This window comes from Geotrypetes seraphini, chromosome 11, assembly GCF_902459505.1.
Source record: "Geotrypetes seraphini chromosome 11, aGeoSer1.1, whole genome shotgun sequence".
Taxonomy (NCBI): Eukaryota; Metazoa; Chordata; class Amphibia; order Gymnophiona; family Dermophiidae; genus Geotrypetes; species Geotrypetes seraphini.
This window is the reverse complement of record NC_047094.1, coordinates 102,112,320-102,128,063: the sequence shown is the minus strand read 5'-3', so window position 1 is coordinate 102,128,063 and position 15,744 is coordinate 102,112,320. Positions and strand designations below refer to the sequence as shown.

Genomic DNA, 15,744 nt, shown 5'->3' with positions numbered 1-15,744 from the left:
TCGCTTCTAAAGCCAAGACAGACGCCTCCAGTACAAGATCCTGCCCCTTGGACTCTCAACGGCTCCAAGAGCGTTCACAAAGTGCGTGGCAGTGGCACATCCTCGCCTTCAAGGGGTGCGCGTCCTATCTTATCTTGACAGCTGGCAGCCCCGTCAACCACCATAACCCTCCTCCAAGAACTGGGGTTCCTCATCAACTACATGAAATCCCACCTGATACCCACCCAGGGGATATCGTTCATCTGGGCAGTCATCAACACCACGCAGACCAAGGCCGTCCTACGGGACTACCAGATCGACGCCATGACATCCCTGGCCCAGTGCATCCCTGCCAGCAGCTCATCGTCAGCACGCTCCGGTCTTTGTTGTGCAGCACACCAGACTACTCATGTGATCCCTGAAAGGGCACCTCAGACGTCACTGGGACCAGTGTACCCAACCTCTGACTACCCACCTACTGGAGCTCAGGGCCTTAGGGAATGCCCTCAAAACCTTCAAACAGGCAGGGCAGTCCTCACCCAAACAGAAAACCAGGTGGCCTTGCACTATATCAACAAACAGGGAGGGACAGGGTCGACCTCGCTATGCAAGGAAGCTTGCCACATGTGGGAGTTCTCCAACTCCATTCAATGCCCCATCCAGGCAACTTACCTCCTGTGGGAGCAGAACGACCTGGCAGAAAGACTCAGCCACCAGCTGGATCCCGATGAGTGGTGTCTCAACCCAGCGGCGATGAAGAAGATCTTCAGCACCTGGGGCACACCAAGCATCGACCTGTTTGCAACCGAACCGAACTCAAAATACTTGACCTTCTGCGCAAAGAGATCAACCCATCACCGTCTCAGCCCCGACGGTCTGTCTGTGAGTTGGAACACCCTAAGTCCTGCAGAAGATTCTTCAGGACAGAGCAACGGTGATCATGATTGCCCTGTTCGGGCTCCTGCAACCATGGTTCCCGTTCCGGCAAGGGATAGCGGTTCACCCACCTCTCCCCGCTCCTGATCAGTGCAGTTCTCATTACACAACGCGGGAACCTTACCCTCCACCACGACCTGCGTTCCTTAGCCCTGACCGCATGGATGATGAGAGGATGAACCTACCACAACACGTGGAGCACACTCTTATGGCAGCCAGAAGACCTTCAACCAGAAAACGCTATGGGTTGAAAGGGAGAAGGTCCCGCTACCAGTGCACAGACACGCAGCGAGACCCCTACAACTGCCCCATACCGGACATCCTGCAGTACATACTGAGCTTATCTCAGGGGGACCTAAAACCCACTTCCATCAAGGTCCACCTAAGTGCAATCAAGGCATACCACGCTGGCCTAGACAGCAAACCAGTGTCGAGGCATCCAGTAATCACAAAATTTCATGAAGGGACTGTCCAATCTGCACCCACCGGCCAGACCACCACTGCCCGGATGGGACCTCAACTTGGTGCCGCATCATCTCACCTCGACCCCTTCAAACCTTTGGGGGAGGCAGATCCCGTATTCCTGGCTGGGAAAACCTTGACCATCGTGTCTACTGACACACTCCCTCATGAGAACAGGGTGGTACCCAGAACCCACCCCCGATTCTTGCCGAAGGTGGCTTCAGCGTGCCTCCCGGCACTCTACATCTCCCCACAGGGAGGCACACTGCCACCTCAGCAACACCTCCTGGACTGTGTGCGGGCCCTGACTATGCAGCAGATTAGACAAGTCTCAATTGTTCGTCTCCTACGACCAAAACAGACCAGGACTTCCGGCCACCAAATGCAGGCGCTTGCGCTGGATATAAGAGTGCATCCCCTTCATCTATAGAAAAGCGCAGCATCAACCGCAGGTGGGAGCCAACGCCCACCAGCGCAGAACCATAGCCAACACAACGGCACTTCTGCACCACACACCAATAGGGGACATCTGCGATGCAGCCACTTGGTCCTCCATGCACACCTTCACCAAGCACTACTGCCTCGACATAGCATTCCACGCTCCAAATGCATTCGGCCGAGCAGTCTTGGAAGTGGTTCTTCCCTCCCGGGAGGGACAGCAACCACTAGCACAGCCTTGACAAACACTGATCAAGTAGGGGGTTATAAATATCGACAAACACTGTTCAAGTAGGGTGTTATAGATATTGATTAAGTAGGTCTTCAAGCACTCCTTCCTAGACTGAATATGGAATAGGCAAGTATGAATTCTCACATGCAAGTACGATTTGTCACTGTTGACCAGTTGGTTTCTCACTGTTCATTGATTGTCATTGACCAATTTCACTGTTCTGTGAGTTAAGTAGGTCTTCCAGCAATCCTGTCTAGTCTGAATGTGGAATAGGCAAGTATGAATTCTCATATGCAAGTATGAATTGTCACTATTGACCAGTTATGAATTGTCACCGTTGACCAGTTGGTTTTCTCACTGTTCATTGATTGTCATTGACCAGTTTTCGCTGTTCTGTGAGTTAAGTAGGTCTTCCAGCATTCCTGTCTAGACTGAATGTGGAATAGGCAAATATGAATTCTCACATGCAAGTATGAATGGTCACTGTTGACCAGTTGGTTTCTCACTGTTCATTGATTGTCATTGACCAGTTCATTGTTCTGTGAGTATTATTGCTCAGTTAACACAGCACTTTATCTAAAACCTTGTTTCCACAACTTTACCTGCTTTGCCTGATTACCCTGCCCGGCTCGGCCTCCACAGCCAGGCGAGGGATGCACAAAGCGCTAAGGCACAGGTCCAGTCGGTACATCCCTCGGCTAGGGAGTCACCCATATGTGGCTGACTCATCCTGCTTGTCCTAGGAGAAAGTGTAGTTACTTACCTGTAACGTAGGTTCTCCGTGGACAGCAGGATAGTCAGCCACACAACCCACCCGCCTCCCCATACGGCCGACCCGGCCACAGCTAGGAACATCCTGGGGATTAGGGGGAAGCAGGGGGAAATGGGTAGGGCTCGGGCATGCCCAGTGGGGCCCGGGCACGTGCTCAGAGAAAAAAAAAAAAAAAAATCTCTCTGAGCTATTGGAGAGCTTATCCGCAAATTGGGAGGTGTTGGGACAACACCCATATGTGGCTGACTATCCTGCTGTCCACGGAGAACCTACGTTACAGGTAAGTAACTACACTGTACAGTAGTTATTTTTCTGTCCCTGGAGGGCTCACAATTTGTTTTTACCCAAGTCAAAGGAAGGTTAAGTGACTTGGTTCTGGATCACAAGGAACTACAGTGAGATTTGGACATTTCCCCCAGCTCTCAGCCTACTCGTCTAACCTACTCGTCCAACTCCAGTAACAACGCTGGCCCGTTACCTTCTTTTTCTGTCTCTCCTTTCTTTCTGCCTTTGCGTCCGGTCTCCAAGGCCTTGACCTTTCTCTGCTTCTGCCTGCATTTCTCAGAATGCTCGTGGTGACTGTTCTGTAAGCAAAGCAGATCCAAGCTTATTTAAAACTTATTATACCACTGATCGGCCAAGTCATTTGAGCCGTGTACAATCTACAAAAGATAATTAGAGGTGACATATGGAAATTCAGTAAGAAAGAGAGGAACGGAAAGACGTGAGGTAAAGGGCATGCTACATTGAACTATAATAGCAGATAGGATAGGAAAGAGGGGCAGCAAGACAGAGGGGAAAAAATTACGACTGTGTCCAAGTCTCTCTGAGGGACGTATTAGTTAGGTGTAAACATCCGCAAAATGGTATGCTTTTAACTGGGATTTGAAGTTCTGGAGGGTATCTAGTTGGCATAAGTGAAGGGAAGAGCATTCCGCATTCAGTCCAACATCATTCACACAAAGGCTTCAACGCCTACTGAAGGCAACTCAAAAGGCTTTAGCAGTGTTTTGGTTTCACTGAACTAGGTTTTGGAAATCAGTTTCAATTTCTGCTCGGTTCAGCCACCTGACCACCTCAGTTTTGTATAGTACTGTTAATGATTTTCTGTTTACAGGAAAACCTTTTAGCCCGCATTCATGCCAACATGTTCAGCATTCCTGATGTAAAACAGCTGGAATAGCAGTGGATATCCTATAATGATCCTTTTGTTCACTGCAGGACAATACAGTAAAAGGAAAAAGCTGCAAGGCAATTTGTTCTGCTAATCTGAGTAAGTTTAGTTGAGCCATGTGCCATGCTGGGTCAGACCTAAGGTTCACTGAGCCCAATATCTTACTACTACAATTAATTATTTCAATAGCATTACCAGATGTACACAGCGCTGTACAGAGACACAAAGAACCTGCTCAAAAGAGCTTACAATCTAAACAGACAAACAGGATGTCATGGATACAGTTAAGGGGAACAGTTAATCTGCTGGCTGGGTTGGAGGGCAGAGGGGAGTACAGGACAATCAAGCCATTATGACATCACTGATGAGGTTGGCTCTTATTGGTGGAATGAGCCATTATGACATCAGAGGAGTAGGGTTAAGGATTGAAGGCTATATCAAAAAGGTGGGTTTTCAGTCTGCTTTTAAACAAGGGAAGGGGCTTAGCGGACAAACCCAGGTAATTTATTACAGACACAGGGGGCAGCTACATGAAATCTGGAATTGGCAGTGGCACAGCTAAGAACAGCTTACCTGAGGAACAGAGTTCTCTGGGAGGCGTACACTTCTCCCTCATTATTCGCAGGGGATAGGGGCAGACTGCGAATGGCGAAAAACCGCGAATATCCGGCTCTGACCCACCCCCACCTCCCTTCCGCCTTTCCCTGGCATCCTGGCCTTACCTGATGGTCTAGCTGGTTTTCAGGGCAGGAGCGATCTTCCTACGCTCCTGCCCCGTGCAGATAGCCATTAAGAAATGGCTTTGGGGAGTTCCTGTGGTCTCTCGAGACACTACGGGAACTCCCCACAGCCATTTCCTAATGGCTATCTGCACGGGGCAGGAGCAAAGGAAGATCGCTCCTGCCCCGAAAACCAGCTAGACTACCAGGTAAGGCCAGGATGCCGGGGGGAAGACAAAAATATGGGGGGGGTTTTCCCTCCTCCCCCCCTAAAAAAAAATTGCGATTATGTGAAATCGTGAGTAGGGAAACCGCGAATGGGGAGGGGGAAGTGTATAAGGAAAGAGAAGAGAGGAGAGATATTGAGAGGTAGTAGAATGAACACACTTGTAGGACAGTAGGAGCTTGAACTGTATGCGAAGGCTGATAGGGAGCCAGTGAAGTGATTTAAGGAGAGGGGGGTGACATGAGTGTAGCGAGGTTGGTAGAAGATGAGTCGTGCAGCAGAGTTTTGCACAGATTGCACAGGGGAGAGGTGGCACTGCGGGAGACCAGTTAGAGGTAGATTGCATTAATCTAAGCGTGAGGTTGAGAGTCTCTTTCATTTGAAAGGAAACTGCCATTAGAGGGCATAGGATGAAGTTAAGAGGCGATAGGCCCCGGAGTAATCTAAGGAAATACTTTTTTACAGAAAGGGTGGTAGATGCATGGAACAGTCTCCCGGAAGAGGTGGTGGAGACAGAAACTGTGTCTGAATTTAAGAGGATCTGGGATAGGCACATGGGATCTCTCGGAGAGAGAAAGAGATAATGGTTACTGCGGATGGGCAGCATTTGGCCTTTATCTGCCATCATGTTACAATGTTTCTATGACTATAAAGTTCTATGACATCACAATGTAGGTGTAAAGAGTCTTAGCCAATAGGGAGAGGAGATAGTGGATGCTGCAGATGGGCAGACTAGATGGGCCGTTTGACCTTTATCTGCCATCATGTTTCTATGTTACAAGGGGGTAGTGTGCTCAGAGAGGTGGCCAGTTGCAAATTCGGAATTGTGCTGAAGCTTTCTAGTCTCCCTAGAAGCAAAATCAAGCTAGAAATTTATTTTTATTAATTGCTGATTTTTTTTTTACTTCTGAAACTGAAAGCCATCTCAATACCATAATTCCGACTGTAATATTAGAATTTCCACTAAACATTATGCTCGCTGCTCTTTCTTTGGACCATCTTTTATCCCAGGACAAGCAGGCAGGTATTCTCACTAGTGGGTGATGTGATCCAACGGAGCCCCAATGCAGACGCCTCACAAGCAGACTTGCTTGAAGGAAAACTCGAAGTTTCGAGTCGCCCGCACCGCGCATGCGCAAGTGCCTTCCCGCCCAACGCAGGGCGCGTCTCCTCAGTTCTTACTTTTCCGCGGAGCCGAGAAATCCGTCTTTGACTCTCTGCGCAAAGTTTTCTTCACTTGTGCCTTCTAAGTTCACGGTTTTGGGTTTATTTTCTCATAATCGCTGCTTTTCGTCGTGTTTTGTTGTTTTTAAAAAAAAAAAAAAAATTTCTTCCATCCGTTCGGCTGGGCAAGCCACATGGCCGCAGCCCCGCGGCTTCGATCTTGCGGCGGAGCTTTTCCGACCTATGTCCCGGCCTGCTACTGGTTTTAAAAAGTGTTCCAAGTGCCAGCACGCGATTTCACTGACGGACCCTCATCGATGCTGTCTTCGGTGTCTCAGGCCTCAACATCTCCCGAAATCGTGCCGGCCTTGCTCAACACTTACTGCCCGTGCTTTCAAGCGTTGTTGCATCTTGTGGGAGCAGCTATACAGCATGGAGTCTTCGATGGAGCGTTCGGCATCGAAGGGTGCTTCGCCTTCGGCCTCTCCCGAGGCTCCCCAGGCTTCCAAATCTTCTGCTCCGAGCCTCATCAAACCTGCTTCATTTGTTCCGGCTCTGTTTTCGACGCAGACTGCGGTGCCTTCCTCTGTCTGCTCAGGTCAGATAGCGCAGCAGCCCATTCCCCCGGTAGTGCTCAAAGTGCCCAAGGATTCTAAGTCCAAGCACTCTCACACTGCCTCGAAGGAGCACGAAGCCCGTGCAGGTGGTCCCGTTGGAGACGCGGATCCATCCTTGCCGGCTTCGTTCCAGACCTTACTTGAGAAGCAATTCATTCAGCTCTTTATCACAATGGGGCCGAAGCTTCTCTCTCAACTCCAGCCTGGGCATGCGGAGGTCTCCCACAAGGTCGAGCAGCCTCCTGTGCCTCAACCGTACGAAAACTCTCTACAGGGAGCAGAGTCTCTGCGAGTGTCTGGTCTGGCATTGATGCATGCATTGCAAGGAGCAGAGTCTTTGCCCATGCCTCCATTGGAACCGATTCACTCAATGCAAGGAGTAGAGTCTTTGCGAGTGCCTCCATTGGAACCCATCCACTCGATGCAGGGACTTGAGTCTTTGCGAGTGCATCGAGGTGCTTCCAGCCATCCACCTCTGCTTCGATCCACCGCTTCCAGCCTCATCCACTCTCTGGGGGCCTCAGCGAAGACACATTCGCCTCGTCTGTCAAGGCCTCCTTCCAGGCATAGCTCGCACCATCGATCGAGGCATTCTTCGAGGCATTCGTCCAGGCATGCCTTGCCTCATCGGAAGCAGCCTTTTCTTCAGTATTCACCACCGGCTACTTCACCTCCTCCTATGCCGGAGCTCGAGGACACGATGGGATCCTTTTCCCCGCCTAGATCCCCGTCCTCATTGGATCAGGAGGTCTCGACGTCCTTGAGCCCATCTCAAGTTCCTGCTTTGGCTGACCAGCTGTCGTTCTCTTCCTTTCTCCGTCAGATGGCAGCTGATTTGGACATTCAACTGGACACTGGGTCCAAATTCTCAAAGAAGTATCTCGAGACCATGCATCTCCCTCAACCTCCTGCTGAATCCCTCAAGCTTCCTCTTCATAAGCTGCTGGATCAGACCTTTGTCCGTTGTCTGGAGACTCCCTGTTCCATCCCCGCTGTTCCAGGCAAATTGGATGCCAGATACTGCACAGTTCATCATAAGGGGTTTGACAGTGCCCAGCTATCACATCAATCCCTTTTGGTGAAGTCTTCATTGAAGTGGTCTCACCCCTCCCAGGTATATGCCACTGTTCCACCTGGCAGGGAGGGCAAGACGATGGACAGGTTTGGCAGGCGAATTTACCAGAACTCTATGATGACATCCAGAGTTCTCAACTACAATTTTCATTTTATTACATATTTTGAATTTTTCTTGTCCGTCCTTCCCAAGTTCATGGCCTATTTGGATCCTAGGGCCCATTTTGAGTTCCAAGAAGTCCTGGCCTCATAGTCCCAACTCCGTTTGCAGCTGATGCAGTCCTCATACGATGCCTTTGAGTTGTCTGCTCGAGCTGCTTGCTCGGTGGCCATGCGACGGCTTGCGTGGCTCCGGACCATCGACATGGACCCCAATCTGCAGGACAGGCTGGCTAATGTCCCGTGTGCTGGTACTGACCTCTTCGACGAGTCCATCGAGGCGGCGACCAAGAAGCTGTCGGACCACGAGAAGTCTTTCCAATCGATTCTCCGTCCGAAGCCCAAGCCAGCTCCTCCTCGTCCTTCACGCCCAACTTTGATCTACCAGCGGCGTTTCCCACCTAAACAGGCTCCTGCCATCTCTCAACCTGTTAAGAGGCAGCATCCGCAGAAACAGCAACAAAAGCCTCAGCCATCTGCTGTCCCCAAGGCTCCTCAGCCTTTTTGACTGTCTCAGGGAGAGCATAACGTCAGTCGTTCTGCCCTTCCCCGTTTTTCCCCCTATCGGAGGTCGTATCCATCATTTTTACCACTGATGGACGACTATCACCTCCGACCTCTGGGTTCTTTCCATTGTAAGGGAGGGATACTCTCTTCAGTTCCATCAAGTTCCTCCGGAACCTCCTCCAAGAGTATCCTTCCTCCTCTGCCCAGACCTCCCTTCTTCTTCAGGAAGCTCAAGCTTTACTGCAGCTCCGGGCTGTCGAGCCATTTCCTTTGACTCAACAGAACAAGGGTTTTTACTCCCGGTACTTCCTTGTTCCGAAGAAGACGGGCGATCTGCGTCCGATTTTGGATCTCAGGGTGCTCAACAAATTTCTGGTCAAAGAAAAGTTCTGCATGCTGACCCTAGCATCTCTGTATCCCCTCCTCGAGCAGAACGACTGGTTATGCTCTCTGGATCTCAAGGAGGCCTACACACACATTCCCATTCATCTGGCCTCCCATCAATACCTCAGATTTCGGGTGGGACATCTTCATCTTCAATACCGAGTGCTCCCTTTCGGCCTGGCATCGTCACCCAGAGTCTTCACCAAGTGCCTGGTTGTGGTGGCCGCAGCGCTCAGGAATCATGGTCTTCAGGTGTTTCCCTACCTGGACGATTGGCTCATAAAGGATTCCACGTCTCAGGGAGTCGTCCTAGCGACTCAGCGCACGATCTGGTTCCTGCAGAGTCTGGGGTTCGAGATCAACTTTCCAAAATCCCATCTGCATCCCTCCCAGACTCTTCCCTTCATCGAAGCTGTTCTGGATACTGTACAACTCAGAGAGTTCCTACCTCAACAACGTCTGGAAGCTCTTCTCCATCTTTGTCATTCAGTGTCTTCTCACCCATCTCGGCGAGACACATGATGGTTCTTCTGGGCCACATGGCCTCTACAGTACACGTGACTTCTTTTGCCAGACTTCACCTCAGAATTCCTCAGTGGACCCTGGCATCTCAATGGATGCAGGTTTCCGACCCTCTGACTCGACACATCCAGGTCACTCCTGCTCTGACACAGTCTCTTCGCTGGTGGATGCTCTCTTCCAATCTATCCAGAGGCTTACTTTTTCACACGCCCCCCCATCAGAAGGTGCTCACGACCCACTCTTCGACTTACGCTTGGGGGGCTCATCTGGATGGTCTCCGTACTCAAGGCTACTGGACCATTACGGATCGACAGTGTCACATCAATCTCCTGCAACTCAGGGTGATCTTCAATGCTCTCACTGCGTTTCAGCATCTGCTTCACGACCGTGTAGTCCTTATTCGCATGGACAACCAAATCGCCATGTATTATGTCAACAAACAGGGAGGCACGGGATCAGCCTCCCTCTGTCAGGAAGCTCTGAAAGTTTGGGATTGGGCAATTCGCCACAACGCCTTCCTCAAAGCTGTCTATATTCAGGGGGCGGACAATGCCTTAGCAGACAACTTGAGCCGTTTTCTTCAACCTCACGAATGGACTCTCCATTCTACGCCCCTTCATCACATTTTCTCTCTGTGGAGAACGCCTCAGATAGACCTCTTCGCAGCCCCCCACAACTTCAAGCTGCCTCAGTTCTGCTCCATGATCTACACTCTTCGTCGTCTCGAGGTGGATGCTTTTCTGCTGGACTGGATGAATCGCTTTCTATATGCGTTTCCTCCATGTCCTCTCATTCAAAAGACTCTGGTCAAGTTGAAGTCCGAACATGCCACCATGATTCTGATCACTCCTCGGTGGCCCAGGCAACCTTGGTACTCCCTTCTACTTCAACTCAGCAGCAGGGAGCCCTTCCTTCTACCAGTGTTTCCATCGCTGCTTACGCAGCATCAGGGATCTCTGCTTCATCCCAACCTGCAGTCTCTCCACCTGACAGCTTGGTTCCTCTCAACATAGCTCCTCTCCAGTTTTCGCAAGCGGTGAGGGATGTTTTGGAAGCTTCACGGAAGCCTGCTACTAGACAATGCTATCACCAAAAATGGACTAGATTTTCTACTTGGTTTTTTCTCATCATCATTCTTCCTTATCTTCAGTTTTGGACTATCTTTTGCACCTTTCTCATTCTGGCCTCAAGTCTACATCGCTACGAGTCCATCTTAGTGCATTTGCTGCTTTCCATCAGCCGCTTCAAGGGAAATCTCTCTCTGCTCATCCTGTGGTTTCCAGATTCATGAAAGGACTTTTCCACGTCAATCCTCCTCTCAAACCGTCTCCAGTGGTTTGGGACCTCAATATTGTTCTTTCTCAGCTTATGAAACCTCCATTTGAACCTATTGACAAGGCTCATTTGAAGTATCTCACTTGGAAAGTTGTGTTTCTCATTGGCCTCACTTCTGCTTGTCGAGTTAGTGAGCTTCAAGCATTGGTTGCGGATCCACCTTTTACAGTGTTCCATCATGACAAGGTGGTCCTTCGCACTCATCCAAAATTCCTTCCTAAAGTTGTTTCGAAATTTCATCTCAATCAATCCATTGTTCTTCCAGTGTTTTTTCCAAAGCCTCATTCTCATCCCGGAGAATCAGCTCTGCATACTCTGAACTGTAAACGTGCTTTGGCTTTCTATCTGGAATGCACCAAACCGCACAGAACTGCTCCTCAACTTTTCATCTCCTTTGATCCGAATAAGTTGGGACGTCCTGTCTCTAAAAATAGAAACATAGAAACATAGAAAGATGACGGCAGAAAAGGGCCACAGCCCATCAAGTCTGCCCACTCTGTTGACCCACCCCATTGAGTCTGAGTGCTAGTGACCTAGTTCCTTAACTTGACCCTCGTAGGGATCCAACGTGGATGTCCCATTTATTCTTAAAATCGAGCACGCTGGTGGCCTTGATCACCTGCACCGGAAGTTTGTTCCAGTGATCTACCACCCTTTCCGTGAAGAAATACTTCCTGGTGTCATCACTAAATTTCCCTCCTCTGAGTTTGAGCGGGTGCCCCCTTGTGACCGAGGGTCCCTTGGGAAAGAATATATCGTTTTCCACCTCGACACGACCTGTGACGTACTTAAATGTCTTAATCATGTCACCCCTTTCCCTGCGCTCCTCTAGGGTATAGAGCTGCAGTTTGCCCAGTCTTTCTTCGTATGAGACCCTTGAGTCCAGCGACCATCCTAGTGGCCATCCGCTGGACTGACTCAGCTCGAAGCACATCTTTCCGGTAATGTAGCCTCCAGAATTGCACACAGTATTCCAGATGAGGTCTCACCATGGTTCTGTAGAGTGGCATTATGACTTCAGGTTTGCGGCTGACGAAGCTTCTATTGATACATCTCATCAATTGCCTTGCCTTAGATGAGGCCTTCTCTACTTGTTTGGCAGCCTTCATGTCTGCACTGATGATTACCCCCAAGTCCCGTTCCTCTGAAGTCCTAGCTAGCGCTTCTCCATTCAAGGAGTATGTTCTGCATGGATTTCCGCTGCCGAGATGCATGACCTTACATTTTTTAGCGTTGAAGCACAGCTGCCATGTCGAGGACCAGTTTTCCAATGTGATCAGATCCTGCATCATACTGTCCTTGAGGTTGCTTTCACTTACTATGTTACACAGTTTGGAGTCGTCGGCGAACAGTGCTACTTTACCCTGAAGCCCCCGGGTCAAGTCCCTTATGAATATGTTGAAAAGGGATGGTCCCAGGACCGAACCCTACGGCACTCCGCTAGTCACCTCCGATGTCTCAGAGAGGGTGCCGTTGACCACCATCCTCTGAAGCCTTCCACTCAGCCAATCATTGACCCATGCAGTTAGTTTCTCACCCAACCCCATCAATTTCATCTTGTTTAATAGTCTACGGTGTGGGACACTGTCGAAAGCTTTACTGAAATCCAAGTATACTATATCCAGAGCCTCTCCTGAGTCTAGCTTTCCTGTCACCCAATCAAAGAAGCTTATAAGATTGGATTGGCATGACCTGCCTCTGGTGAATCCATGTTGACAGGGATCCCTTAGATTCTCTTCATCTCCAACTGGATGGCGGCTTGTATCTCTTTCTGCTATGCCCAGGCTGGATTACCCCTTCACAGTAAAGTCACAGCCCATAAGGTCAGAGCTATGGCAGCTTCTGTGGCTTTCCTCAGATCTACACCTATTGAGGAAATTTGTAAGGCTGCCACTTGGTCCTTGGTTCATACCTTTAACTTTTCATTATTGTCTGGATACTTTCTCCAGACGGGATGGACAGTTTGGCCAAACAGTATTGCAAAATTTATTCTCCTAAGTTGCCAACTCTCCCACCATCCCACTTTGGTTAGCTTGGAGGTCACCCACTAGTGAGAATACCTGCCTGCTTATCCTGGGATAAAGCTCAGTTACTTACCGTAACAGTTGTTATCCAGGGACAGCAGGCAGCTATTCTCACATCCCACCCACCTCCCCTGGGTTGGCTTCTCTGCTAGCTATCTGAACTGAGGAGACGCGCATTGCGTGGGGCGGGAAGGCACTCGTGCATGCGCGGTGCGGGCGACTCGAAACTTCGAGTTTTCCTTTAAGCAAGTCTGCTTGTGAGGCGTCCGCATCGGGGCTCCGTTGGATCACGTCACCTACTAGTGAGAATAGCTGCCTGCTGTCCCTGGATAACAACTGTTACGGTAAGTAACTGTGCTTTTTGGTGTCTCCAAATGCTTTTATTAAAATATATCATAAAAATTTTCAGATACCGGCATCTTTTTCTGTAATATAAGCTGTGCATCTTTATTTAAAACAAATTGGAGAAAATATTGTATTTCACTCAAACTACTAATTAAGCTCTGGAATTCCTGCTGGAGAGTGCGGTAAAAGTAGTTAGTGTGAGTTTAGAAATGACAAGTTCCTGGAGGAAAAGCCCATAAACCAGTGGTTTCCAACATGCAGCTGCAGGGCCTCATGTTGCTCCCAAAGTTCTCCATTGTGGCCCTCAAACAGTTGGCTGAAATGGTTTTCAAACCCTATAAATGCATTAATTCATTTTTGCTCAATTTTGATTTAGTAACTGTAAACAATCTCTTAAGTGTGTTACTCAGGTATCTCATTTATGGAATTTGCTACTGTTGACAATCCAAATTAAATGGCGTTTTTAAAATATATCCTTGAAGTATTATAGAATTAGGTCAAGGCAGTTTACAAAATTAGTAATATGTATAACATTGAAATATTTTGGTGGCCCTCAGAGCTCTCTCGTATTCACACAGTGGCCCTTTACATGAAAAAGGTTGGAAACCAATTTCCTACTTTGATGTTCAACACCTCTTCTCTTTGATCATCAAGAAACCTTGGCAAGAATTCACACTAGGAGAGCCCAAGGACTCCACCCCAACAAGTTTGGAGGCAAAAACTGCAGTTTTGGAGAAGCAGGGAGCCTTTGATAAAAAGATTGCAAAAAAATCCAAGATGGTCTCTGCTAAGAAATTCATGCAAAAATCGAATATTTTTCACATTCAGCAAACTTTAAAAATGGTGATTTTAGAATTTTTCAGGTGGCGGAACACAGGGGGACATGCAGAAACCCTTAATGCTTTGAAATTCAGACCCCCCCCCCTGGATTTACCTCCAGGCAGACAGCCTTTACTCACTGTGACCCGTGCTGGAAATGTGCTGCAGCCTACCTCAGCTCTCTTACAGTAGCTAGAATCAGAGAATCACTGCCTCATGCTGGGAATGCTTTCTCGACTATGATCTTCAGGCTGCCAGTCAGACTCCATACCTGACTGCACTTCCACCCCCACGGACCGACAGACGCACTCAGGAATGGGCAGAGGTGAGAAATGCAGCCGGCACCCTGTGAGACATTGCCGAGTATCCTAGGTATGTCCAACAGCATGTACTCGAACCTTCATTCAGCAGGGGGAAAAAAAAAGTGTGGACGGCCCCATGCTCCTTAGAAGTAGATGGAGGTTGGCTGACAGGTACCACCAGCAATTGACCTGTCAAATGCAAACCAAAGTCTACATGTTCTCCAAGCAGACATAGCTGAAGAATCGCTCCGAACACAAGAACACCAAATAAAATAAGAAAAAAAGGAGAGAGCAGAACAAGCGTACTCCTGCTGGCACCCGTGCAGAAGGGAAAATCTACAGGTGGAGCTAGAGAGCCCAGTGAAATAGAGCAGAGTCACAGAAAAAAATCCAGAGTGGATTCCTTCTGCATATGGCATGTGGTCATTGGGACATAACCCATACATCTAGAATGTCTCACCTATTGCACTGGAAAGCACAGTTACTTACCGTAACAGGTGTTATCCAGGGACAGCAGGCAGATATTCTTAACGCATGGGTGACGTCACCGACGGAGCCCCGGTACGGACCTTTTTAACTAGAAAGTTCTAGTTGGCTGCACCGCGCATGCGCGAGTGCCTTCCCGCCCGACGGAGGACAGCGTGGTCCCCAGTTAAGATAAGCCAGCTAAGAAGCCAACCCGGGGAGGAGGGTGGGACGTAAGAATATCTGCCTGCTGTCCCTGGATAACACCTGTTACGGTAAGTAACTGTGCTTTATCCCAGGACAAGCAGGCAGCATATTCTTAACGCATGGGTGACCTCCAAGCTAACAGAGAGGGAGGAGGGATGGTTGGCCATTAGGAAAATAAATTTTGTAACACAGATTGGCCGAAGTGTCCATCCCGTCTGGAGAAGGCATCCAGACAGTAGTGAGTAGTGAACGTGTGAACTGAGGACCAAGTGGCAGCCTTGCAGATTTCCTCGATGGGCGTGGAACGGAGGAAAGCCACAGAAGCAGCCATAGCTCTGACCCTGTGGGCCGTGACAGCACCTTCCAGTGAGAGACCGGCTCGAGCATAACAGAACGCAATACAGGCAGCAAGCCAGTTGGAAAGCATCTGTTTAGAGACAGGACGACCTAGACGGTTAGGATCGAAGGTCAGAAAGAGCTGAGGGGACGAGCGGTGAGCCCTGGTACGGTCAAGGTAGTATGCAAGGGCACGCTTACAATCCAGCGTGTGCAACGCCTGTTCCCCAGGATGAGAATGGGGTTTAGGGAAAAAGACAGGCAACACAATGGACTGGTTGAGGTGAAAAGCCGAGACCACCTTGGGAAGGAATTTAGGATGGGTACGCAGAACCACCTTGTCATGGTGAAAAACAGTGAACGGTGGATCGGCGACCAGTGCATGCATCTCACTAACCCTCCTGGCAGAGGTGATGGCAATGAGGAAAAGCACCTTCCATGTGAGAAGTTTGAGCGAAGTTGTGGCAAGAGGCTCAAATGGGGGTTTCATGAGGGCTGATAAAACCACATTCAGGTCCCAGACGACAGGAGGAGGCTTCAGAGGTG

At 49.3% G+C, this 15,744-nt stretch overlaps 1 protein-coding gene across 7 annotated transcripts in view; it reads right to left on the bottom strand.

Moving 5' to 3' along the window:
• Window positions 1-15,744, bottom strand: part of CTCFL (CCCTC-binding factor like) — a 98,178-nt gene that overhangs the window by 13,733 nt on the left and 68,701 nt on the right. For all 7 annotated transcript variants that reach the window (XM_033915083.1, XM_033915081.1, XM_033915085.1 and 4 more), the window contains exon 9: window positions 3,298-3,403. In XM_033915083.1, the coding sequence (XP_033770974.1) occupies window positions 3,298-3,403 (106 nt within the window). The remainder of the gene's footprint in view (window positions 1-3,297; window positions 3,404-15,744) is intronic.